Raw genomic sequence first — 27,968 nt, 5'->3', positions numbered from 1 at the left:
CCGCATGGAAGATGGCAGGATCCCCAAGGACACATTGCACAGCGAGCTCGTCACTGGTATCAGACCCATCGGCCATCCATGTCTCCGCTTTAAAGACGTCTGCAAACGCGACATGAAGTCCTGTGACATTGACCACAAGTCATGGGAGTCAGTTGCCAGTGATCGCCAGAGCTGGCGGACAGCCATAAAGGCAGGGCGAAAGAGAGGCGAGTCAAAGAGACTTAGCTGTTGGCAGGAAATAAGACAGCAGCGCAAGGGGAGAGCCAACTGTGTAACGGCCCTGACAACCAATTTTATCTGCAGCACCTGTGGAAGAGTCTGTCAGTCTAGAATTGGCCTTTATAGCCACTCCAGGCGCTGCTTCACAAACCACTGACCACCTCCAGGCGCTTACTCATTGTCTCTCGAGTCAAGGAGGCCAAAGAAGAGGTACCTACAGCAACCTCCGGAGCTGACCTGTTTGAACAACAACCCCATAAACCAATTAAGTTTTTAAGTCACACAGGATATTTCAATGTGTGTGTTTATCTTTCAAGTCCCTGGTAACAGCAGTTCTATTCTAACAGAGACCTTGAAATGTTTAACTCTACCATCTTAAAAGGGAACTTCAGTGAGCTCTGAAAACTAACCATGTATTCAATCTTAAACTCTAAAAGCATAATGCACTAACTATTTCCAAATTCTACTTAATCAAGCCTATTATACCTATATTCCTTCACAGTCTCTGGTCAGTCTTGTGGACTGTCTCCAGTCAGTCTCGTGCACTGTCTCCTTGACCTTACTAAAGTGGCTATTTTATACCCTTCTTGATGGAAAAAAACATGCTGTTGGAACTGATCCAAATTCTCTCTTTCCCATAGTTTAAAACAAGTTCATACTACCGAATTTGATGTTCACTACAGCTTCCCACAGACCGTCAAAGACTAAAAGCCTTCGTTTTATCCTTCTATTCAGTCTGCTGAATAAAACTTTTCAAATGTGGTCAACCTTACCAGCATGCCACTGGACAGTAAATTTAACAGTTCTTTGAACCAAACTCATCTCCTTTAGCAGGTAATTAATCCAGGGTTCTAGTCAATCCTCTGTTGCTTTAAAGCTGGTATTGAGAAGTTCAAAAATCTTTCAGTACCTCCCAATGAAAGTGGCTGGATAATGATAAGGAGCAGGACATCTGCCTGATTATTTCCCCTCCCCAGTCCAGGGACTACAAGGACAAGTGAAGTGCTCCCACTGCTGTCCTGACTGTTGATGAACTAACTGGGTCAAAAGTAACTGGGTCAAAATCCTGGAACTCCCTTCCTAACAGCACTGTGGGTGTACTTACCTCACATGGACTGCGGCGGTTCAAGAAGGCAGCTCACCACCACCTTCTCAAGGGCAATTAGGGATGGGCAATAAATGCTGGCATAGCCAGTGATGCCCACTTCCCATGAATGAATAAAAAAAAACTCAGCATAGAGCAGAGCATTGGATCTCCCTGGTCTTTGGAACCATTTCTAATCATCTTTGCATAACAATTTAGCATTTCTTTTCACTTATTTCTAGTAAGAGAAACAAAAAGCACTGTGCACATTGCAAAGTATTTGGTAAACATAACCAATGAATTAATATAATTTGCTTCGGAATGTAATTGCATCAATGTCACTGAATTGTCAACATGTAATTGTGTCACGTGCTGAAGCTGACAGTTGGCTCCTCTTCCTTCAACCTCCATTCATAACAATTGGGTCAAAATGATGCTGTGTGTTATTACTTATGAATGCATTAAGTTTCTTTTGAATTTTCTTTGATTGCTGTTTAATGCAATTTAAAACTTGTGTTTAAATAGTGGACATAAAATGTTAATATGTTAGTTACTGCGTGCAATTCTGGTCGCCACACTACCAGAAGGACGTGGAGGCTTTGGAGAGGGTACAGAGGAGGTTTACCAGGATGTTGCCTGGTCTGGAGGGCATTAGCTATGAGGAGAGGTTGGAAAAACTCGGATTGTTTTCACTGGAACGACGGAGGTGGAGGGGCGACATGATAGAGGTTTACAAAGTTATGAGCGGCATGGACAGAGTGGATAGTCAGAAGCTTTTTCCCAGGGTGGAAGAGTCAGTTACTAGGGGACATAGGTTTAAGGTGCGAGGGGCAAAGTTTAGAGGGGATGTGTGAGGCAAGTTTTTTACACAGAGGGCGGTGAGTGCCTGGAACTTGCTGCCAGGGCAGGTGGTGGAAACAGATACGATAGCGACGTTTAAGAGACATTTTGACAAATACATGAATAGGAAGGGAATAGAGGGATATGGGCCCCGGAAGTGCAGAAGGTGTTAGTTTAGGCAGGCATCAAGATTGGCGCAGGCTTGGAGGGCCAAGTGGCCTGTTCCCGTGCTGTACTGTTCTTTGTTCTTTGTACTAATTTTACAGTTTGGGGTCATCAGTTTTCTTGAAATGATATTGCTGTGATATTCAATATGATTTTCGTTTGAAGCGAGCGGGGAGGAGTAATGGATGGGAGATCTGAAAGGATGTGTTTCCTGAATGTCCAGCAGTTGTTAACTGTAGGATCCCTTTTAAGTTTTTTCTCCAGGGTTCCCACCTGACAGCCAGCCTGATTGGCAGTCTGGCTGCCTGTCAGGCAGGAAAACCTGCAGCAGAAGATGGAGCAAAGGAGCAGGTAAAGGAGAAATCGTTGTCCGGCATTCTAGTTGGGAAAAGGAGTGGGAGAAATTGTGAAGGGGTGGAGGTGCTGGTCAAGGAGGGAGAGAGAATGCTGTGGGGTGGGTGATTGGAGATGGTGGTCAGGAGGAGAGAGATCGCTGTTGGGGGGATGGAGATGATGGTCGAGTGTTTGGGGCGAAATTACTGTTGGGAATGGAGATGGTGGTCAGGGAAAGAGAAGCCATTGTTGCGGGGGTTCCGAATGCAGCGGAAGCAAGGAGCAGGCAGATTGTGGGGGGAGATGGAGGATTGGAGCTTGTGGAGGTGAGCAGTTAGACAGATGGTGAGGGACTTTACAGGGTAGCTTGTTGGACCAGGAGGAAGCACTCCTGCTCCTATTTCTCCACAGGCAGTGCTGTAAAGGCACTAACCTTATGGATTCAGCCCATCTTGCTATTTCACCTACTGGGGTTCCCAAGGCTGGGAAACTGGGCCAACACAGGTTAAAAATAAAATGTTGTTAAAATAGAGGCACGCAACCTCCTTCAAAGGTTTTATCGACTGACCAAGCTCCTTCGAGTGAATTGGTCACCCGCCCTGCCTCAATTAAAACAGGAAGTGATTGGGCTTAAGGCAGTTTGGAGTCAGGTTTGAAATTATCAAAATTTTAACTTCTTATCCGACCCAAACTCACCTGTTTTTAAGGGTTAAATTTCCACCCTATATCTTTAAAGTAATTTAGTCACATAGGGCTGAATTTTATCAGAGTGCCGAGCTCCGCGGTGGCGCGCTGTGAAGTTGGTGACTTTCCACACGGAAGTGTCACTGCAGAGCCCCCACAACCTTACGCCAGGGGGCTCATTTAAATGGAGGGGGCAGAGCGGCCGCCCCCGATGACGTAGAGGGGGTGGCCGCTGCATCTGTGCAACGGCATCCAGTGCCACCGCTGCAAACCCTTAGAAGTAATTTTAATTTTTAAAGTGATATTTCGATGCATTGAGTGTATAAATTGCAATAAATGCTGCAGGCCCTTTCCCACCCACCCCCCAATGTTTGTTTTCAGGGCAATATGAACAACATGACCTTTATCCCCAGCATCAATTTTACTCCCCAACCTCTTCACTTTTGCCCTTCAGCCCCTTCCCATCCATCCCACAGCCGATAGGAATAGTTTCCCCGCTCCTCCAACCACCCCCCCACCCTGATAATTTTATTCCTCCCCCCTCCCCACCAGTGTCTCGCCTCAGAACTCCAACGAGTTGCAGCCAGTTGGCCGTAAAATCAGCGTGAGACAGCTGGCGGCGGCAGGTAGGTTAATTTGCATTTCAGTTTATCTAATTTCAATATTGTAATGAAGACCCCACCGCCAAGTGGCATCAAGGGGCTGGTAAAATTCAGCCCATAATATTCAGTTCAAAAGAAGTACACATTATTTAGCTATTCATTTTTTTTTCAAACTTTTGACACCAAGTCTTTGTCCTATAGGATTTGTTATTATGTTATATTAAATGTGCAATATAAGCAAAGCTCTTCAGATGAAGACCTGGATTAAGATGAGAAAGCCTGATTGGCAGCATTGAACATGCAGTCTACTATGTTAAAATGGCTGGCATGGCATAAGCTGCCCTTTGTCGGTCCTTCCATCACCCTGAAAGCAAACGTTCATTATATTGCCAATCAGGAATCTCATAGACTTGCAATGACAGCTGTAGAAGATCAGATATGAAAATGCACACATCTCTATCTCATGCTTGATACTACCATTATAGCGCTGCGTAGAGGTGACCAGTTGCTGCAGAAGCTTTACACACCTTGCTGGCTGAACTACCATTCAATGAGAAATGATGTGGTCAGGAGGGTGGTGCCAATGAACTCATATATTTTGTGGCGAGTAGTGCTGCTCAACAAGTAATTTGTGAAAAGCTCCAAGTATCTGCTGTCCGCATAACAAAGGCTCAAATTTTGGGAGGGAAGTAAGTGGAGAGCGGGTGGTGGCGGGGAGGGTTGGGATCAAGCTGGCTCCAAAATTACGTGCTTGCAAAGGAAGTTTTTGACTATGGTAGTCTGTCGTAGCCTGATATGAATGGCATCATGGAGGCCTAACAAAAATAAGGTAACTAGAAATCGAACAGCAAATTCTCCAGTGACTGGAGAACACACAGGAAGATGACCATCATTGTCAGAAACTAACGACAACAGCCCCAGGACATAGCTGCAGGAATTCCATGGAATACGATTCTTGGCTCAACCATCTTCATCAATAACCTTAAATCCATTATAAAGTCAGGTGTGAGACTGTTTTCCAAAGATTCCACAGCAGTTAGCTGCATTTGCAACTCCTTGAATAATTAAACAGTGCATGCCAACCTACTAAGATTAGGGTGGCAAATGGCAGGTGGCATTTGTACCATGCCAGGTAATTACCATCTCTAACAAGAAAAAGCCCAACCACTTCCCTTGACCTTCAATGGCACTGCCTTTGAAAGTTATCCCACCATCAACATCTTTGGGGGGACTTTGGGGGGCGGTGGTGGTCACCATTCACCAGAAGCTTAACTGGACCAGTCATATCAACACAGTGGTTACAAAAACAGGGCAAAAGCTGATTACTCTATTGAAAAAAAAGATCCAGGCATCCAAGTGCAGAAGACAGACCAAAGATTAATATATCTAAAGTTCTATGACAGTCTCCATTGACTAGCCTATTGGGTGTAAATGGTGGCAGGGAAGTGAGGCCTATGACCCCACCCAATTTACTTGCCTTCTGCCATTGCTATCACCAACCCCTAGAACCACCAGGAGATGAATCGTGATAATTCCTCAAGTAGCTCCAAACAGCTGACTGAAGCCTTTTTTGGAAGGCAAAGACTGAGTAGTGATACCTAGTGATACCCCTCGATTTCATCAGGCACCAAGAAGGCACTTGGTTTGGGTCTTGGTTCAGTCTGAAATTCTTCCTGCCCTCGTCAGGGTGTATTTGTCCTATTAAATATGTTTTGCCCCTTCTTGTGCATTTTCTGTCCCTGACCGCACCAAACTCAGCAGGCTGAATTTTATAAGCCCACTGCCGATTTTGGTGGCGGGCGAAAAAAATGGTAGCCTGCCCATGCGGGCTGCACGCCAAAGAGCCGCAGTTATTCCAAGCTCAGCAGCTCATTTAAACAGCCAGGGTGGACTTCCCCCTCCCCCAACCCCGATCACGTGGAGGGGGCGGCTGTGCACAGACGCTGACACCATTTTTAAAGGGCTGTCAGCCCTAATGGGAAATTTAAATATTTAAAGTTAAATAGAATTAAAATAAAATACATATCTTTTGTCGCTCTCTCACCCCAAATCTCAATTAAATTAATTATTTGTTCTTCCCCCCGCCAAAACACTTACCTTCACCATCTGATCTTGCGTCCCCACCCCCAACTGCACAAACTACAAACTTTCACCTACAACCCTTCCCAACATCCTCTACACCCATGGCATTAATTGACCCCGTTCACCCGTCCCCCGCACTGATAAACTTAACTCCCCCCACCCTCACAAGTGTTGCGCCTCGTTTCCCTGGATGGGGATCTGAAGGCATGTCAGTGCCGACTGCGGGGGTGAAGATCGCGACAGCGGAGTAATTAATTCAGGTATTTCAATTTACTTAAATATTTAAATTGTGGTCCCGTCATCGAGCGGTGGGGGTGCTGCCACGAAGCCTCGCCGCTGCAGGTAATATCGGGCCAGGCCCTGCGGGCGTCGAGGTCCGTGGCAGACCTCAACCGGAGCCATCTTCAGGCCCCCCCCCACCACAGATCCCGACATCGAGGGCTCCTTAAGATCCAGCCCACTATTGTTGATGGGGATACAGGAAAATAGATTGGGGGTCACTGTGGCATCAGGGGGACGGATGAGGTCAATCCCCTGACCCAGTGGAATAACTCGGCCCAGCCTAAACATGGTGGTGGGGTTCTATGTATATCAGAAACTCAGCTGACCAAACAAAAAGTTATCATAGTCAGGAACATGCAACAGGGTTCAACCTTTTTGCAGCCAGTGAAGGGCATACCAGCTACTGTCATAATCAGTGATGATCCATGATTTCCTCCAATGGTGACTATTTTCCTCACTGCTGTGGTCGTAATCCAGTTGCAAACTCTCCAGTGAACACTCTATCCAATATTTAGAAATTGAAAAGTACGGCCGTACAATGCATTAGTTAAATATGACTCAGAAATTGATGGATTTGATTATAAATCACTTCACACATTATTGAAGGTTAGGCCAAAGAACACAAGAACACAAGAAGTAGGAGCAGAAGTAGGCCATTCAGCCCCTCGAGCCTGCCCCGCCATTCAATAAGATCATGGCTGATCTGTCCCAGGCCTCAACTCCTCTTTCGGGCCTGCTCCGCATAACCCTTGACTCCCTGAGATTTCAAAAATCTATCTACCTCCTCCTTAAATACAATTAGTGACCTAGTGATCTCTGAGGTAGAGAATTCCAGAGATTCATCACCCTCTGAGAGAAGAAGGATCTTAATGAAACTTTACACAATCTGACTAATCAATTACCGCTGTCCTGGTTGGTTAGTTATTACCAACTCCTCCGGTATGGACAGCTTATGCACCATCCCAAGTCTGACCCCGCCAGAATATTCACCACCAAAACACCACCAAGTTGGAAGAAGCCATTAGGCAGACCTAGAATAAAATAAGACAAACCATAAAAGTGCACTTAAACAGCATGGGCCTGACTGCTGATGTGGCATAAATCTGGGCCCTGAACCATAACGTTTGGAAGAAACTGGTAGCAGCATCCCCCTGTTATGGATAAGCCCCTGGATCTTGATGGAGGGCTTAATAGTGGTGCAGTTTGAAACATGCTGATGTAATTGCACTGCCAATTGTAACTGAGTGGAAAAAAACATTATTTTTATAAAAACAAAGTTCCAAACACATAAACCATGGTATGAAAGTTTATGCTACAGATGAGATAGTGCCTTGCTGCAATGTGAAGCCTTTTCGGTGGTTTGATAACAGGGCATTCAAAGTAATTTTTTAGTGCATTTACAGGAAATAAGCCAATGGAATTCTTAACTAGATTAATATTATAACTTGCAACTAGCTTATCTGCAAAGTAATTGTGTAACTGGGGATGCAAATTAATATGTAAAAGATGAAAACCTTTTTGGTGAAATTAGAGCATAATTGTATGCTTATTGTATTATTAAATCACCAGAGTTCAGCAAATTATCTCATCATAGAATCATAGAAACTTAAGAGAGAAACACAGAAGAGGCCACTTGGCCCATTCTCTCTGTGCTGGCCAGAAAAGAGTGATCCAATCTAATCCCACTTTCCAGCTCTTGGTCCGTAGCCTTGTAGGTTGCAGCACTTCAAATGTATATTCAAGTATTTTTTAAATGTGATGAGGGTTTCTGTCTCTATCACCCTTTCAGACAGTGAGTTCCAGACCCCTGCCACCCTCTGGGTGAAAATATTTCTCCTTATCTCCCCTCTTATCCTTCTACCAATTACTTTAAATCTATGCCCTAGTTATAGACCTCTCTGGTAAGGTAAATAGGTCTTTCCTATCCACTCTATCTAGGCCCCTCATAATTTTACACAGTTAAATTAAATCTCCCTCAGCCTTCTCTGTTCTCTGTTTCATAATTTTATTCGAGTTCTTTGAGGATGTAACAAGCAGGGTGGATAAATGGGAACCAGTAGATGTAGTGTATTTAGATTTTCAAAACGCATTCGATCAGGCACCACATCAAAGGTTACTACACAAGGTAAGATCTCATGGTGTTGTAGGTGATATATTAGCATGTATAGAGGACTGGTTAACCAGCAGGAAACAGAGTCGGGATAAATAGGGAAATTTCAGGATGTCAAACTGTAACTAGTGGAGTACCACAAGGATCAGTGCTGGGATCTCAACTTTTTCTGATCTATATTAATGACCTGGATGAAGGGACTGATTGTATTGTAGCCAAATTTACTGACGATACGAGGATGGGTAGGAAAGCAATTTGTGAGGAGGATACAAAGAGGCTGTAAAGGGATATATGTAGGTTAAGTGAGTGGGCAAAATTTTGGAAGATGGAGTATAATGTGGGAAAATGTGAGGTTGTCCACTTTGGCAGGAAGAATAGAAAAGCAGAATATTATTTAAATGGAGAAAGCCTGCAGAATGCTACGCTACAGAGAGACCCGAGTGTCTTTGTACATAAATCACAAAAAGTCAGCATGAAGGTACAGCAATTAATTAGGAAGGAAAATGGAATGTTGGCCTTTATTGCAAGGGAGATGGAGTATAAACGTAGGGAAGTCTTGCTACAACCGTATAGGGCATTGTTGGATGTTTCTCCTCATGGGGAAATCTAGAACTAGGGACACAGTTTCAAATTAATGGGTATCCCATTTAAGACTGAGATGAGGAGGAATTTCTTCTTTCAGAGGTCGTTAGTGTTTGGAATTCTCTTCCCTAGCGAGCAATGGAGGTTGTTCATTGAATATGTTCAAGGCTACATTAGACAGATTTTTAATTGACAAGGGAGTCAAGGATTATGGGGGACAGGCAGGGAAGTGGAGTTAAGGCCACAATCAGATCCGCCATGATCTTATAGAATGGCAGAGCAGGCTCGAGGGGACTAATGGCCTACTCCTGCTCCTATTTCCTGTGTTCTTATGTTCAAAGAAAACAAACCCAGCTTATTGAATCTTTCTTCAGAGGTAATGTTTTCCAGTTCTGGCAACATCCTCATAAATCTCCTCTGTACCCTGTCTAATGTGATCATATCCTTCTTGTAATATGATGAACAAAACTGTACACAGTACTTTAGCTATGGAATAACTAGTGTTTTATAAAGTTCTAGTATAATCTCCCTACTCTTACATTCTATGCCTCAGCTAATAAAGGCAAGTATCCCTTATGCTTTCCTAAACGCCTTATCTATCTGCCCTGCTATCTTCAGGAATCTGTGAATATGCACTCCAAAGTCCCTCTAATCCTCAATACTTCTCATTATCCTGCCATTTATTATGTATTTCCTTGCCTTGTTTGCCCTCCCTAAATGCATTACCTCACATTTCTGCAGATTGAATTGCATTTGCCACTTTGCTGTTCACTTGACCAGTCCATTGTTTTCTTTCTGCAATCTACAGCTTCTTGCTCACTGTCAACCACATGGCCAATTTTTGTATCCTCTGCAAATTTCTTAATAATGCCCCCTACATTTAAGTCAAAATCATTGATACAGCCATGCAAAGCAAGAGACCTGGTACTGAGTCTTGAGGAATCCCATTGGAAACCGCCTTCCAGTGTTAAAAACACCCATTGACCATTGCCCTTTTCTTCCTGCCACTGAGCAATTTTGGATCCAACTGGCCACTTGCCCTTGGATCCCATTGGCTCTTATTTTTCTGGCCAGTCTGCCATGTAGGACCTTGTCAACGGCCTTGATAAAATCCACATAGATTACGTCAAATATGCCCAATCAGGGGCCATTTTCCAATGGAGACGGGATTTTCCTACCATCAGAGCTGTCCCCTCATCCCCCCCACACCTGCCATGTATGGAGCCTGCCAGCTGTCTAGAAGTTCGCTCCCAGCAACAGGCCAGGGTCCATTGCAGCCAAAGGCTTCAAACCCCAATGAAGGAACTGCCAGGATGAATAGTCGCTGCTGTAGCCAAAACCAATCCTGCTCCCCCTCTACACCAATGGCACTACCTACTGTGGGCCTCTTTAACGGTATCGGAGAGTGCATCCATGTTGTTGTGCTCTTGTGATCGTCTATCTGCCTCAGCAGCACCCATCTCTGCTGGTGGGGATGCTATCCATCCAGAGCTGCGGGCCCTCCTATTGGGCATCCTGCCTCGGGAATCTGGCGTTGTCTTTAATTAGATGGCGAAGCGGAGGCGGCTTCCGAGTGGCTGCCTCACAGAAGATTCCATCGTCGTTGCACATCTGACCTGTGCGGGGTCAGGACATGGAAATTGTTCCAACATTGGGGTCCCCTTGACATCAGGAAAATTCAGCTCAAAGTATTCTTTACGAACTATGCCCACTTCTTTCATCCCTACACACAGGTTACTTTTTTATTTATTTTATTTATTTAGAGATACAGCACTGAAACAGGCCCTTCGGCCCACCGAGTCTGTGCCGACCTAGAACCACCCATTTATACTAACCATACAGTAATCCCCTATTCCCTATCACTTCCCTACACTAGGGGCAATTCACAATGGCCAATTTACCTATTGGTCTCCAATAGGCCCTATTCTTTCCTCAGCTGTCTTCTTGCTCTTTATGTATTTATTCAGATGTTTGGATTTTCTTTGATTTTACTTGCCAATATTTTTAGTGCCCTCTCTTGCTTTCTTAATTTCCTTTTTAATTTCACCCCTCCATTTTCTATATACCTCTCAGCTTTCTGCAGCATTAAGCTCTCAGTATCTGATATAAGCTTCTCTTTTTTGCTTTATCCTACTCTGTATGCTCTTTGACATCAAGTAGGGCCTAGATTTGGGAGTCCCTTTATCTTTGTGAGAGCCTATTTGTTCTAAACCCTCTTTATCTCTTCCATGAATGTCTCCCATTGCTCTGACACTCACTCTTTTCCAGCCTATTTTTACTGAATCACATCTCAGCTTAGTAAAATTAGTCTTTCCCCAATTCAGAAATTTTATTCCTAGTCTATCTTTGTCCTTTTCCATAACAGTGCTCAAGCTAACTCAATTATGATCACTATCACCAAAATACTCTACCACTGATACCCCTTCCATCTGTTTAGAACTGCCCCTTCTCTTGTTGGGCTTTCTATGTACTGGCTACAAAAGTTCTCCTGAATGTACTTCAAGAATTCTATGCCCTCTATAGCTTAATATTAGGGTAGTTGAAATCCCCAAATATTACTGCCCTGTTGTTTTTGCACTTTTCAGAAATTTGCCAAAATATTTGCTATCTATCTCCCTCCGACTGTCAGGGTCTATAGCATGCTCCGAGCAGTTTAATTGCCCCTTTTTTCTTCTTCACTTCAACCCAGATGGTCTTATTTGATGATCCTTCGGGTATATCATCCCTCCTCATAGCTGTGATCATTTCTTCAACCAATATTGTGACTCCCTCCTTGTTATCCTCTCTCTGGCCATAATTTTCCACCATACCAACGAGCCGGATGGTGGTGGGTGTGTGGGTGGGGTGGGGGGGGGGGAATGGCGTAAAATGGAGCGGAAGGCTCCGGGAGGCTTTCCTGACCCGCTCCTGCCTCCGCCCCCCCCTTTTATATAGGGAAGGGGGGCTGAAAATGGCCACATAATGGCCACTTAAGGGCCTTCGCCTGCCTCCACACAGATTTATCGTATGGCAAACGGGTGTCCTGGAGCTGGGAAAAGCCGCCTGGGAAAAGCAGGCGGCTTCCGATCATCTCAATGGGGGAGGGGGGGCCCTGCTTATCGGGCACATGGTGCCCGATGGAGGGCTGCCCCTGCTACCTCAACCATCCTCAAGACCCAACACTCCGCCCCCCCCCCCCCCCCCCCACAAACGACCACCCTTGCCTCACCGGGGCCCGACCAATTACCCCCAGTGAGGCAACCAAAACTTACCTGCCTTCCCGGCTCCCAGGCATCTTCTGTGTACGCTGGGCTATAGTCCCAGCAATGGCCACCACTCCCGGTGACACTGCTGGGACTAAGAGCTGCCAGCCCGCTGATTGGCCAGCAGCTCAATGAGGCGGGACTTCCTCCCTCAAGCGGGTGGAACTGGGTTCGCCACCGACTTTTATGCGGGAGGCCGGCTCCCGTCCGCCCACCGTAAAATTCTGGCCTCTGTCTCTCTTTGCATTTTTTTACATTTATATTGAGATATCCTCTTCTCTCTTTGGCCTCCTTGTCTCGGGAGACAATGGGTAAGCGCCTGGAGGTGGTCAGTGGTTTGTGGAGCAGCGCCTGGATTGGCTATAAAGGCCAATACTAGAGCGACAGACTCTTCCACAGGTGCTGCAGGTAAAATTGGTTGTCAGGGCTGTTACACAGTTGGCATTTGAGATATCCAATGCTATGATTTCAATGCATGTTGTACAGAGACACAAAAATGAGAAGATACTTAGTAAAATTTGAAGGAGAGGTTCCCACTTCAATTTATCTGAATCTTCCAAGCGTTCCAAACTGAAGAGCGTGGGGCCTTCCCATTCAGCCCTGTTAATCCTTTTTTTCTAGAATCCTTCTCCAGTTGCTATTCTGGCTATATGCACTTATTGATGTCATAAAAGCATTTTATATCTGCAGCCAGATTCCTCATGAAGGCTGTGTTTGACTTCTCTTCAAGCCTTTCTCTTTGTTTGTTAAAGTGGAAGAATCAAGTCTTTTCCACATACATCCAGCCTATCCACAAGATGGTTAACCAAGCCAAAGAAGCTGGACTTTTTTTTCCCCCAAGTCACATTTTGTGATCACTTCCATTGGCAGTTACAAAGTTCTGCAGGAGCTCTTCATTTGCAACTTCTTCAAGTATGTAACAGTATAGCTACTGTCCAATAACTGGTATGTGGAAATACTATAGTTTATAATTTAAAGTTCAGCAGAGCAGACAATTTTGTAAAATCTTGGCAAATAATGTGTCAACATTGCAGAGCTGCCTGATGTGCCATTGTGGTCATTAACACTGAAATGCTGGCCCATTGTGCCTTTTATGGAATGCAAACTTGCACGAGCAGCAAACATGCTGTTGTGGTAGAGCTGTTTGTCCTTACTGTTCTGCAGGCTGTGGTTACCTGAGGCATAACCAGGCAAAAGTATGTTGACTTTTACAGCTAAACATGAAAAAAATCCTTTTTTTTAAACCTATAGTTTTTGTTAAATTGGTTTTCTAATGAGTTTCTTCTTAATTTCTTATGTTTGCATAACCTATCACACATAAAAATAAATTTACATTTGTTTGTTTCTCTTGTTATCTTAGGCTGGTGGTGTGGCTTCTGGGTTTACACATGTCGTTACAAATGACCTCTCTGCAAAGAGATTGCTGCATATTAAAGGCAGGAGGGTTGTCAGAGCAACAGAGGTTCCTCTCGACTGGGCCAGTTTTAATAAAGGAGATTGTTTCATCATCGATCTGGGGGCGGTAAGTTAAGAAGAATCTTGTGGCATAACTATAATTCAAAACAATAATCTTTTCTGATTCTCTTGATGCCTTTTACCTGTACTTTTAGTATCTTTCACTTTATTCACACTGCTTTTTTTTATTCGTTCATGGGATGTGGGTGTTGCTGGCTAGGACAGCATTTATTGCACATCCCTAATTGCCCTTGAGTGCTGCTAAGTGGGAGAAATACACAACAGAGCGTGGAGATTATTTACAATGCCTGAACACTGTACAGCTTCTTACTGTAATTTTGTTGACATTACTCAATACCATTTTCATTCTTTGGCTCAGGATGAACTATAAAACTATACATTTTTTGTAGTAAAATGAAATCCAAAGAAGGCTGAAGGCATATACATTGTTTTTAAAACTGAGAGTGATATTTACAATGCAACAGCATTGGATGGTACACCAATATTATAAATGTAAATTTGTACAAATTAATACAAATATAAAATTATATTTAGGGACCTAAATTAGCACGTTAAACTATATGATCTATTCTAATGTAGTCTACTTTCTTGTGATTCTTAATTTTGTGAACAGCCCTTCTGTTGTAACTAATCTCATCATCTCTCTACTATAATTTTATAGGATCATAGGAAATAGGAGCAGGAGTAGGCCATGCGGCCTGTCAAGCCTGCTCCGCCATTCAAATAGATCACTGCTGATCATCTACCTCTACACCATTTTTTCCCACTAACCCCATATCCCTTGATGTGGTTAGTATTCAGAAATCTATCGATTTCTGTCTTGAACATGCTTAATGATTGAGCTTCCAAAGCCCTCTGGGATAGAGAATTCCAAAGATTCACCACCCTCTGAGTGAAGAAATTCCTCCTCATCTCAGTCTTAAATGGCCTGAGACTGTGTTCCCTCGTTCTATACTCACCAGCCCAAGGAAACATCCTATCCACATCCACCCTGTCATGCCCTGTAAGAATTTTGTAAGTTTCAATGAAATCACCTCTCATTCTTCGAAACTCTAGAGAATACAGGCCCAATTTCTGCAATCTCTCCTCATAAGACAACCCTGCCATCCCAGGGATTAGTCTGGTGAACCTCCATTGCATGCCCTCTACGGCAAGTATATCCTTCCTTAGACAAGGAGACTAAAACTGTACCCAGTACTCCAGGTGTGGTCTCATCAATGCTTTATAGAATTGAAGCAATACATCTTTACTCCTGTATTCAAATCCCCTTGCAACGAAGGTCAACACACCATTTGCCTTCTTAATTGCTTGCTGCACTTGCATACCAGCTTTTAGTGGTTCATGAACAAGGACACCCAGGTTTCTTTGGACATCAACACTTCCCAAACTCTCACCATTTACAAAATACTCTGCCTTTTTGTTGTTTTTTTACCAAAGTGGCTATTTTCACACTTGTTCACATTATATTCCATCTGCCATGTTCTTGCCTATTCACTTAGCCTGTCCAAAGCCCCCTGAAGCCTCCTTGCATCCTCCTCACAACTTACATTCCCTTCTAGTTTTGTGTCATCTGCAAATTCGAAAATATTACAATTGGTCCCCATATCCAAGTCATTTATACAGATTGTAAGTAGCTGTGGCCCAAGCACTGATCCTTGCGGTACCCCACTAGTAACAGCCTGCCATCCTGAGAATGAATCATTTATTCCTACTCTCTGCTTTCTGTCTGTTTACCAATTCTCAATATATTGAAGTATATTACACCCAATCCCTTGTACTCTAATTTGTTTACTAACCTGTGTGGGACCTATCAAAAGCCTTCTGTAAATCCAAATACACCACATCACTGGTTCTCCTTTATCAATGTTATAAGTAACATCCTCAAACAACTCCAACAGGTTTGACTTTTAAATGATTGGTTACCTAGGAAAGAGTTATAGGATTTGGTGAATATGGCAACAATATTTCTGTCAGCAGGATATGCAAAGGAAACACATTGCTGCTAATGTCATCTTGCTCTGTGCCTTAGGCAAAGGTACTCTGATCTAAAAAGGTCAGCTATACTGTTGATCTACCCTCACTTTTGTTCTTTGATTTAAGTGCCTGCAGTGATTGGGAAGGCTGTTTTATGTTTGCTGTATATCTTAGATATCTTGTTATATTGGCAAACTATATTATGAGGTGATAATAGTTTCAATTCTATCCTTGACTGTTTGAGATTTCATGTTTTGCTCCCATGCTAAAGCCTGAGACTCAAAAATAAAGCAAAGGAAAAAAGACAACTTACCATACATATGTAATATCAATGCCAATATCAAAAGATCAAAATGGTCACCATCAAGGGCAGAACCAGCTCAGCAGATAATTGACAATTCAAAATCCACTATCCTGGTTGCAAATGGAAAACACATACTTTGGGTCATTAATAGATTTAGCCTCAGGAAAAATGGCAGTAAATCAGGTAGCAGCTGTACTGGGGAAAAACATTCTCTTAAGGGTGTAATACACTTGAGGGATTCATGTGATGCCTAATACCATAAGGATAAATCTCATATGGTTCAAGATGGCTCCTGGGCTGGAAGCTCCCTAGGAAGCTCCCTTGCTGTTCAACTCTATCCATGGCCATCTGCTCCCATCCCTAACGTTTTCTCCCCCAATCTGCCCTCTTAAACTGTTTAAATTCCCCTGGCTCTTTAAATCAGTTCATTTTAGCCCTATCTAAAAGTTAACAGTTAGTTTAGTGTATTTTACCTGGGCCCACTGCCCTCCCCCAGCCACACCTGCTCTTTGTTTTCTCAATGAAATTGATCCGGATGAAACTGACGAGCACAGCTGCCGATACTTCAATCTCCGATCCTGCTGTCTTCACAGTCCAGAGTGTCTGCAGCCACGGCATGCGGTAAGTCCATTGAGGTGAAGAAGGAGCTGCGGGACCCGAGAGAAGTCCTGTGAAAAGGTGCCCCGAACACCCAAAACATCCACGAACGGCCCCCCCGGCCGCAACTTCAAAGCGCCCGCGGGAGATGGCTCGGAGAGCATCTGCAGCGCACTGTCGGCAATGCTGCATGCCTTTATTTAAACCACTGCAAAAAAAAAACCCTTAGCAAATGTAATCACCTCTAAGTCTGCCAAATGATGCTTCACCTCCCGAAGGACGTGGATGAGCTTTCCGGACGTCGATGGTGGGCACTGAGGAAATGGCTTATTACCTGCACCAGATTCCACCCCCCCTTCCCCCCCCTTTACCCCCCTTCCACCCCCCCCCACCCCCGTCCCCTTCCCTGCTCCACCCTCTCAGCTCACCCCCTCACAACCCCGTCCCAGCCCGCCCCCCCCTCGCACCATCTTCACCCCGCACCCCCTTCCCCTGCACCCCCCCCCCCCACCCCCTCCCTCTGCCCCAACAACCCCACTGCCTTGTGGGCGTCTCGGGAGAGACCAAGGCTAAGGGAGTAAACCCTAACAGAAAATCCGGAGCGGAACCCCGTAGGCGGTCATGTGTCACCTTTGGCATGTTTCCGGCAGTTCCTGCAGCCATACTGGTGCCAAACGTTGTGTCCTGCACTCCTTTGGACCCCACCAGAAAGGCCGAGAGGGGGGTTTTGACGACTGGGCAACTCTCAATCTCCATAAATTTGCCCAGGCATGCGCCATGGAGAGGTCACTCCATAGTTGCCTCACAGCGACTGAAACAACACGGAAGGCAGCAGTTACGGGTTATAAGTCCAGATAAATTGGCGTAGAAACTGGGCGCCACGGGTTGCCTTTGTCGGTGGGAGAGGTCATTGCACATCACTGGACAGCTACCGCCAGCCTCAAACCGGGCAGCCCCCGGTCAATAAGGTTCTGTCCCGCCACAGTCTGCCTGCTTCAATGGGTGCTTGGAGCTCAGGGTCATTGCCCGAAAGGTGGACTGATATACCGCACCAAACAACATGAAAAAAGGAAAGAAGGTACCAGCCCTTCGCTTTGCAAGCTGGAACGTCAGAACTATGTGTCCTGGCCTGTCGGAAGACCTTACACAAATCAACGATTCTCGGAAGACCGCCATCATTAACAACGAGCTCAGTAGATTCAATGTGGACATTGCAGCACTTCAGGAGACTCGCCTCCCCGCGAGTGGCTCTCTAGCAGAGCAAGACTACACCTTCTTCTGGCAGGGCAGGGATCCTGAAGAACCAAGACAGCATGGAGTGGGCTTCGCCATCAGAAACTCCTTGCTCAGCATGATAGAGCCTCCCTCAAATGGCTCGGAACGCATACTGTCCATCCGACTGCTCACCACCTCTGGTCCAGTACACCTACTCAGCATCTGTGCTCCAACACTCTGCTCCGCACCTGAAGCTAAAGACCAGTTCTATGAACAACTCCATAACATCATTAGCAGCATCCCCAACACCGAACACCTATTCCTGCTGGGGGACTTTAATGCCAGGGTTGGGGCCGACCATGACTCATGGCCCTCCTGCCTTGGGCGCTATGGCGTTGGAAGGATGAATGAGAACGGGCAGAGACTGCTTGAGTTGTGTACCTATCATAACCTCTGCATCACCAACTCGTTCTTTCACACTAAACCCTGTCACCAGGTTTCATGGAGGCACCCAAGATCACGTCGTTGGCACCAGCTAGACCTCATTGTCACAAGGCGAGCCGCCTTAAACAGTGTTCAAATCACACGCAGCTTCCACAGTGCGGACTGCGACACCGACCACTCCCTGGTGTGCAGCAAGGTTAGACTCAGACCAAAGAAGTTGCATCATTCCAAGCAGAAGGGCCACCCGCGCATCAACACGAGCAGAATTTCTCACCCACAGCTGTTACAAAAATTTCTAAATTCACTTGTAACAGCCCTTCAAAACACTCCCACAGGGGATGCTGAGACCAAGTGGGCCCACATCAGAGACGCCATCTATGAGTCAGCTTTGACCACCTACGGCAAAAGTGCGAAGAGAAATGCAGACTGGTTTCAATCTCATAATGAAGAGCTGGAACCTGTCATAGCCGCTAAGCGCATTGCACTTTTGAACTACAAGAAAGCCCCCAGCGATTTAACATCCGCAGCACTTAAAGCAGCCAGAAGTACTGCACAAAGAACAGCTAGGCGTTGCGCAAACGACTACTGGCAACACCTATGCAGCCATATTCAGCGGGCCTCAGACACCGGAAACATCAGAGGAATGTATGATGGCATGAAGAGAGCTCTTGGGCCAACCATCAAGAAGATCACCCCCCTCAAATCTAAATCGGGGGACATAATCACTGACCAACGCAAACAGATGGACCGCTGGGTTGAGCACTACCTAGAACTGTACTCCAGGGAGAATGCTGTCACTGAGACTGCCCTCAATGCAGCCCAGCCTCTACCAGTCATGGATGAGCTGGACATACAGCCAACCAAATCGGAACTCAGTGATGCCATTGATTCCCTAGCCAGCGGAAAAGCCCCTGGGAAGGACAGCATTACCCCTGAAATAATCAAGAGTGCCAAGCCTGCTATACTCTCAGCACTACATGAACTGCTATGCCTGTGCTGGGACGAGGGAGCAGTACCCCAGGACATGCGCGATGCCAACATCATCACCCTCTATAAAAACAAAGGTGACCGCGGTGACTGCAACAACTACCGTGGAATCTCCCTGCTCAGCATAGTGGGGAAAGTCTTTGCTCGAGTCGCTCTGAACAGGCTCCAGAAGCTGGCCGAGCGCGTCTACCCTGAGGCACAGTGTGGCTTTCGTGCAGAGAGATCGACTATTGACATGCTGTTCTCCCTTCGTCAGATACAGGAGAAATGCCGTGAACAACAGATGCCCCTCTACATTGCTTTCATTGATCTCACCAAAGCCTTTGACCTCGTCAGCAGACGTGGTCTCTTCAGACTACTAGAAAAGATCGGATGTCCACCAAAGCTACTAAGTATCATCACCTCATTCCATGACAATATGAAAGGCACAATTCAACATGGTGGCTCCTCATCAGAGCCCTTTCCTATCCTGAGTGGTGTGAAACAGGGCTGTGTTCTCGCACCCACACTTTTTGGGATTTTCTTCTCCCTGCTGCTTTCACATGCGTTCAAATCCTCTGAAGAAGGAATTTTCCTCCACACAAGATCAGGGGGCAGGTTGTTCAACCTTGCCCGTCTAAGAGCGAAGTCCAAAGTACGGAAAGTCCTCATCAGAGATCTCCTCTTTGCTGACGATGCTGCTTTAACATCTCACACTGAAGAATGCCTGCAGAGTCTCATCGACAGGTTTGCGTCTGCCTGCAATGAATTTGGCCTAACCATCAGCCTCAAGAAAACGAACATCATGGGGCAGGATGTCAGAAATGCTCCATCCATCAATATTGGCGACCACGCTCTGGAAGTGGTTCAAGAGTTCACCTACCTAGGCTCAACTATCACCAGTAACCTGTCTCTAGATGCAGAAATCAACAAGCGCATGGGTAAGGCTTCCACTGCTATGTCCAGACTGGCCAAGAGAGTGTGGGAAAATGGCGCACTGACACGGAACACAAAAGTCCGAGTGTATCAGGCCTGTGTCCTCAGTACCTTGCTCTACGGCAGCGAGGCCTGGACAACGTATGCCAGCCAAGAGCGACGTCTCAATTCATTCCATCTTCGCTGCCTTCGGAGAATACTTGGCATCAGGTGGCAGGACTATATCTCCAACACAGAAGTCCTTGAAGCGGCCAACACCCCCAGCTTATACACACTACTGAGTCAGCGGCGCTTGAGATGGCTTGGCCATGTGAGCCGCATGGAAGATGGCAGGATCCCCAAAGACACATTGTACAGCGAGCTCGCCACTGGTATCAGACCCACCGGCCGTCCATGTCTCCGTTATAAAGACGTCTGCAAACGCGACATGAAATCGTGTGACATTGATCACAAGTCGTGGGAGTCAGTTGCCAGCATTCGCCAGAGCTGGCGGGCAGCCATAAAGACAGGGCTAAATTGTGGCGAGTCGAAGAGACTTAGTAGTTGGCAGGAAAAAAGACAGAGGCGCAAGGGGAGAGCCAACTGTGCAACAGCCCCAACAAACAAATTTCTCTGCAGCACCTGTGGAAGAGCCTGTCACTCCAGAATTGGCCTTTATAGCCACTCCAGGCGCTGCTTCACAAACCACTGACCACCTCCAGGCGCATATCCATTGTCTCTCGAGATAAGGAGGCCCAAAAGAAAGAAAATCTCATTTGACATGGAAGCAGAGCTTAACTGTTGAGACTGTTAACGATTATCCAGCTTAACTTCCAATCCATTTTTTTCAGTGAAAGTTTTTAAAAGTGATGTATGAATGTCAAGCTTGCAAAACATAAGAGTAATGGGAGAACTTTGTGAATTTATTGTCCCTGGTGTGCACCATGTCCCAATTGAAGTCAATGAAAGGGTCTTATTATCTTTTCCGATACATGCAATTGCATCATGTCAAAGTAGAAAGATATCTAAACTACTCCCACCCATCAATGTAGCTCTACCTTACTGGAGTGCCATCGATTACATACAAGGATGTCTGATGCTGTCAATGGAATTCATAGGCATAAATGATCCACTCTTCATACAGCCCATGGCAGCATTGTGAGGCTCATATTCTGCCATCAGAACAATGATCTGCTCCAGTGATCTCCAACCATGCTGAGCCCCTTCAGTGCATCACTGTGCTTGTGTCACAACACAAAATAGCATCATGAGATGAGTGCAGTGACAAAGGAACCACCCCAGTCCTGCTCACTGCACAGCAGGACATGGTGCATATGAGTGGAATAAGGCAGTATCTCTGATTTCAGAGCTGGTTCATATGGACTGGAACAAGATGGTGGTTTAAATGTGAGAGTGCTGTACCAACCCTACCCACCCAAACTGAATACTGGACACTTGAGAGTGATTACTGATACAAGGGATTTTGGTAATTTCATAAATCATGAGGGCAAAGCTTGGGGAGATTTTGACTTTCACCTCAGTCTCAAACTGAAATAATGCTTTTGGAATTACTTTCGTTTAAAAAAAATAAAATTGCAGATATTGTTGAATGTGCGGTATGTGAAGATCCAATATCAGTGATCTTCTGCTATGCCTGACCGCCGTGTAAAATTCCTCTGGTAAAAATACTGATACATCACTTATGTTGCCATGCTGCTCCAGAGACTACTGTGTGATGATGTCAACACTGAAAAAATAATAACTTTGACATAATTGCTGCAGAATATTAGCTTGGTTCATTTCATAGCACCATTACCCCTGAGTCAGAAAATTACACAGTCAAGCTTTACTCTCTAATTAAGCAGATAATCCAGACTGACATTTTAATGCTGAGACCTGCATTTACATCGGTTCTATAGTTTAGATGAGGTGTTGAATTGAGGTCCTGTCTAGCTATTCAGGTGGACATAACAGATTCCTTGGGGGGTAATTTTATGCTCTCCCTTGCATTGGGTTTGGAGGTGGGGAGAACATATAATCAGGCGGGATGGTGGTTGGAGGGACCCCGCCACCTTCCCACCTCCACCCAAATTAGGTCTGGGATGGGAAGGCCTATGAACAGCCTTCCTGCCCAGCTTTCAATTGAAGCCCTTAAGTGGACAATTTATACCCAATTGAGGGTCTCATCCCACCACCACTCGAATTAGTCCAGCGGCGAGTGGGCTTGTCGCCGTGCAAGGAGCACACCAACCAAACCGATGTGGGCTGCTTCCCGGCTCCGGGGGTGGGGGGGATGTCCCTCATTAAAAGGCACTTAGTGCCAGAACAAGGGAACTGGCATTGAGAAGGAGGGGCCCACTGACAGCTATCCCACTGCCATTGCTGACGACCTGCCCACGCACCTCCTTCCCTGCGACCCCTACCCCGCGAAACCCTTTCGCTGTGACTTACCTGTGGCCTGAGTTTAAGGCCTCGGGTGAGTGCTCTACTGGCAGCAGCCACCGCCTTCACAGTGGCGCTTCTCAGTTAAAGAGCTGCCAGTCTCTGATTGGCCAATAGCTCTCAGCAGGCGGGACTTCCATCGCTGGGGTCCTTGATCCCGAGGAAGGCCCGCTGCTGTCCACTTCAGTGCCTAATTGGCACTTGATTTGGCAGACCTTCCCCAGAGGAGGAGATGCAGGGCTGTCGCTGGCGCCTTTGCTGGTGATCAAGACCCCTATCGTCAAGACAAAATTCCAGCCCATGACTTGTTTCAAGGGGAATGGGGACTTCTTCTGTCATCCTGGCAACATTACCATCCTGAATCAATGCCACCAAAAACAGACTAATTGCTTATTCCCCTCATTTACTGGTTCTGAGAATTGGCTGTCATATTTTCCCAAATAACAGGAGCTACACTGCAAAATTAATTATTTGGATGTGAGATATTTGGAATGTTTTGAGGGCATGACATGAAACTGTGGGCAGAACCACCAACATCAGTTCCGATGGAAATGAAAAGCAGGCCCGATATTGCCTGTCTTGCATGCCTATCGACGTTAAAAGTTCCGCCCTATATAAATATGAGCCCTTTCTTTAGTTTTTCAACTGGTAATGTTTTGCTCAACAGAAAGTAACATATTAGATACACTTGGGGTATTTTTATATGAAGTTGCGCCCCCAGCACAGAGCTTTGCCCACCAAGATTGCACATGCAGAATTCGGAAGTCAGGGAGCCCAACTAGATTTTTCTGTAATGGAAATTTCTCCCATATTTCGTTGAAAATAAGATCTGACTCCAGTTCAATGCCATTTATTTTTTACTGAGGTTGGCAGATTGCTTGACATATCTGAGATGTAAAGTTCCACTAAATTAGTTAATTGATAAATGTCTTTCAGATAAAAGTGGGGAACTCAATTAAAAACAGGAAAATCAATCACTTAAAATGTATCATAGCCCTCCAAAGCCTAAGGCCTGCTGACACACTTTGACTTTTCAAGGTTTCAGAGGGATGAAATGGTCAGTTAGTTTTATACTGAATAGTCCAGTCATTCCAAAAGTAATTAATCAAGCATTCAAGTACACCGCACCATCCATAATGCAACACTATACAGTGTGCTTGGTTAACTGTGCATTCAGTATCTCACACAATCACCTATACATAGTATGCTGAATGAACTTAGTTTCCTCTGAATAATCTTCTCAGTTAAGACTTTTCAGTTGGATGGTCAAAAAGCTATTTTTAAGTGTTTGTGTTTATCACAATGGTCATTCAGTCTTCTGCAGAAATAAACCCAGAATGACTGTAGCTTGCAATACCACAGCCATGTAAAGTGACCAGTTGTGCATTGAACTGTGCAATAAAAACAAAAACTTAAGCTTAGTGTCACGCAGGCCCCCACCTGCCGAGAATGAGGCACACATTATTTCGCCATGAACATTAGTGTGGGAGAGTGTGAAATTGTCCACTTTGGCAGGAACATTAAAGCTTAAAATTGTTGCTGGGAAGAAAACAGTGCCTATCACAAGGAATTGCCAGGCCCCTCGCTGGAAAGACCTTTTCTGCATACTAGCAGACAGTGTTGGAACAAAGGGCTCAGTCCCTGCTTCCCCAATATACAGAAGACCTGGTCAGCTCAGTTTAGTCACATGACTAACTGGTGGTTGGAGTTTTTTGAATTTGAACTTGCCACAGAGTTTTAATACTCAGAAAGCTGTTTGCTCCTGGACTGAAAAGATCACTCTCCTGTTGGCTCCCACCTCTTTCTCATGGAACTGAAGACCCATTGAAGACACATGAGCCCCAAGAGAGAAAAGTCTCCTACAGTGAACAAGGTTTAAGAAGAATACTGGGCTCCAACGAAAAGCAAGATCTACCTACAATCAAGGACTACAGTGAGCTCAAAGCACAGTAAAAACCCCTCTTCAGAGATTGATTCAAACTTTTTTACTTTATTTTTCTTCTGCTCTTTTTTGTCTCCATTTGCATGTGCGTATCACGTATGCATGCTAACGGGGGCACGCCGTGCATCTGTAGGCATTAACCAAATTAGAGTTTTAAGTTTTAATAAATTTCACCTTTCTTCTTTAAACCAAAGAAAGCCTGTTTATGCTCATTTCTTGCCTTATAATTGGAAAGCGGTGAACAAGGGTTCACCAAGGGGGAGCTCAAAACACATTGTGTTTAAAATTAAACCCTGTTACAATAAGACCAGGTGAAGACAGTAAAAGACCCCGAGACACCTTTCACACTTGGTCGTAACATTAGATTTATTTCGATGTGGAAGTTTTGCGAGCTGGGGCCGAGGCAGATGGCAAACCCTCCAGACTGCAGCAACATGAGACTTGGAAGATTTTAATTCTCAGGCCTCATCTGCTTAGGCCCTATCAGTCTCCTGCCTGAGCAGAGCTGGAAATGGCAGCAGGCTCTTGATAAACGATAACAATCTATTAGCTTTCTTAATTATGTGCTGTACTGCATACTAACCTTTTGCGATTGATGCACTAGGACACCCAGATTCCTCTGCATCTCAGAGCTCTGCAATTTCTCATCATTTAGATAATATGCTTCTTTTTTAGTGTTCCTGCCAAAGTGGACAATTTCACACTCTCCCACACTATACTCCATTTGCCAGGTCTTTGCCCACTCACTTAACCTATCAATATCCCTTTGTAGCCTCCATATTTCCTGTTCACAAGTTACTTTCCTACCTTTCTTTGTGCCATCAGCAAATTTAGCAATCATACCTTCAGTCCCTTCAATTAAGCCATTTATATAAATTGTAAAAAGTTGAGGCCCCAGCACAGATCCCTGTGGCACACCACTCGTTACATCTTGCCAACCAGAAAATGACCCATTTATGCCTACGCTCTGTTTCCTGTTAGTTAACCAATCTTCTATCCATGCCAATATGTTACCCCTACACCATGAGCTTTTATTTTCTGCAATAGCCTTTGATGTGGCACCTTATCAAATGCCTTCTGGAAATCTAAGTACAATACATCCACTGGTTCCCCTTTATCCACAGCACATGTAACTTCCTCAAAGAACTCCAATAAATTGGTTAAACATGATATCCCCTTCACAAAACCATATTGACTCTGCCTAATTACCTTGAAATTTCCTGAATGCTGTGCTGTAACGTCTTTAATAATAGCTTCTAACATTTTCCCTAAGACAAATGTTAAGCTAATTGGCCTGAAGTTTCCTGCTTTCTGTATCCTTCCCTTTTTGAATAAAGGAGTTACATTCGCTATTTTCCAATCTAACGGAAAGTTCTCCGAATCTAGAGAATTTTGGAAAATTAAAACTAACGCATCAACTCTCTCACTAGCCATTTCTTTTAGCACCCTAGGATGAAGTCCATCAGGACCCGGGGACTTGTCAGCCCGCAGCTCCAACAATTTGTTCAGTTTCACTTCCCTGGTGATTGCAATTTTCTTGAGTTCCTCCCTCCCTTCCATTTTCTGACTTACAGTTAATACTGGGATGTTACTTGTATCTTCAATAGTGAAGACCGATGCAAAATATCTGTTCAATTCATCTTCCGTCTCCTTATTATCCATTATTAATTCCCCAGACTCACTTTCTAGAGGACCAACGCTCACTTTATTAAATTTTCTTTTTTAAATTTCAATAGAAACTCTAATGATCTGTCTTTATATTTTGATCTAGCTTTTTCTCATACTCTAATTTTACCTTCCTTATCAATCGTTTAGTTATTCTTTGCTGTTTTTTATATTCTGCCCAATCTTCTGACCTGCCTTCCATCTTTGTGCAATTATAGGCTTTTTATTTAAGTTTGATAAGTTTTCTTAACTACAGATGGCGGGTTCCACCCTTGAAACTTTTCTTTCTTGCTGAAATATATCTATTTTGTGTATTTTAAAATATTCCCTTAAATGTCTGCCACTGCATCTCCAGTGACCTATCCCTTAACCTAATTTGCCAGTTCAAATTAGCTAGCTCTGCTTTCATGCCCTCATAATTGTCCTTATTTACGTTTAAAATATGAGTCTTGGACCCACTCTTCTCTCCCTAAAACTGAATGTAAAATTCAATCATATTATGATAGCTGCTACCTAGGAGCACCTTAACTATGAGGTCATTAATTAATCCTGTCTCATTGCACAATACCAGGTCCAGTATAGCCTGATCTCTGGTTGGCTTCAGAATGGCTTGTTCTGAGAAATTATCCCGAAAACATTCTGTATACTCCTCATCTAGGCTACCTCTGCCCATCTGATTTTTCCAGTCTATATGTAGGTTAAAATCCCCCATAATTATCGCTGTACCTTTCTGACAAGCTGCCATTATTTCTTCCTTTATACCCTGTCCTACAGTGTGGTTAATGTTAGGTGGCCTGTACATCACTCCCACAAGTGACTTCCTGCCTTTATGATTTCCTACTCAAACTGCTTCTACATCCTGGTCTCCTGAACCTATGTCATCCGTCCCTGTTCTGCTAATAACATCATTAATTAACAGAGCTACCCCTCCACCTTTTCCTAGCTTCCAGTACTTCCTGAATGCCCTGTGGCCTTCAATATTCAGGTCCCAATCAATGTTGTCCTGCAGCTATGTCTCTGTAATGGCTATCAGTTCATAATTATCTATTTCTATTTGCGCTCTCACTTTATCTATTTTGTTTCGAATGCCACGAGATTTTAGTTGTGTCCTTTTATTATTTTTGTAACCTCTAGCCTTATCTACTGATTTACTCTTAGATTTGTACACTGTGTCCCTTCCAGTCACAGTCTGTTGATCATTTCCCATATTAATACCTTTTTCTCTTGCCTTGTCTCTACTCCTTGATTTACCATATATTCCCAAATTTGATCCCTTGCCCCCACTATTCAGTTTAAAACCCTCTCTACTTCCCTAGTTATGCAGCTCACTGGAACATCAGCCCTAGCATGGTTCAGGTGTAGACCGTTTTAACGGTACAGCCACCACTTTCCCCAGTACTGATGCCAGTGCCCCACGAACTGGAACCCACTTCTACTACACCAATCTTTGAGCCACGCATTAATTACTCATACAATATCTCTTGTCTCAACACCAACTTCATTATCACGTCAAATGGTTATTTTCTATTGCTTGGGTTAGATGACAAGGCTAATTATCTGCCCGTAATAGGCCCAACCATCTTCAGCTGCTTCATCAATGACCTACCCGCTATCATAAGGTCAGAAGTGGGAATGATCACTGATGATTGCACAATGTTCAGCACCATTCGCGACACCTCAGATACTGAAGCATCTGTCCATATGCAGCAAGACCTGGACATCATCCAGGCTTGGGCTGGTAAGTGGCAAGTAACATTTGTGCCACACAAGTGCCAAGCAATGACTATCTCCAACAAGATATTC

At 44.7% G+C, this 27,968-nt stretch overlaps 1 protein-coding gene across 1 annotated transcript in view; it reads left to right on the top strand.

Moving 5' to 3' along the window:
* scin (scinderin) overlaps positions 1–27,968 on the top strand; it is a 164,871-nt gene that overhangs the window by 4,862 nt on the left and 132,041 nt on the right. The window contains exon 3 of the mRNA XM_068009548.1: positions 13,586–13,747. Coding sequence (XP_067865649.1) covers positions 13,586–13,747 — 162 coding nt within the window. The remainder of the gene's footprint in view (positions 1–13,585; positions 13,748–27,968) is intronic.

This window comes from Heterodontus francisci, chromosome 2 (genome assembly GCF_036365525.1).
Source record: "Heterodontus francisci isolate sHetFra1 chromosome 2, sHetFra1.hap1, whole genome shotgun sequence".
Classification (NCBI taxonomy): domain Eukaryota; kingdom Metazoa; phylum Chordata; class Chondrichthyes; order Heterodontiformes; family Heterodontidae; genus Heterodontus; species Heterodontus francisci.
Note: the sequence above shows the minus strand (reverse complement) of the source record. Positions and strands in the feature narration are given on the sequence as shown.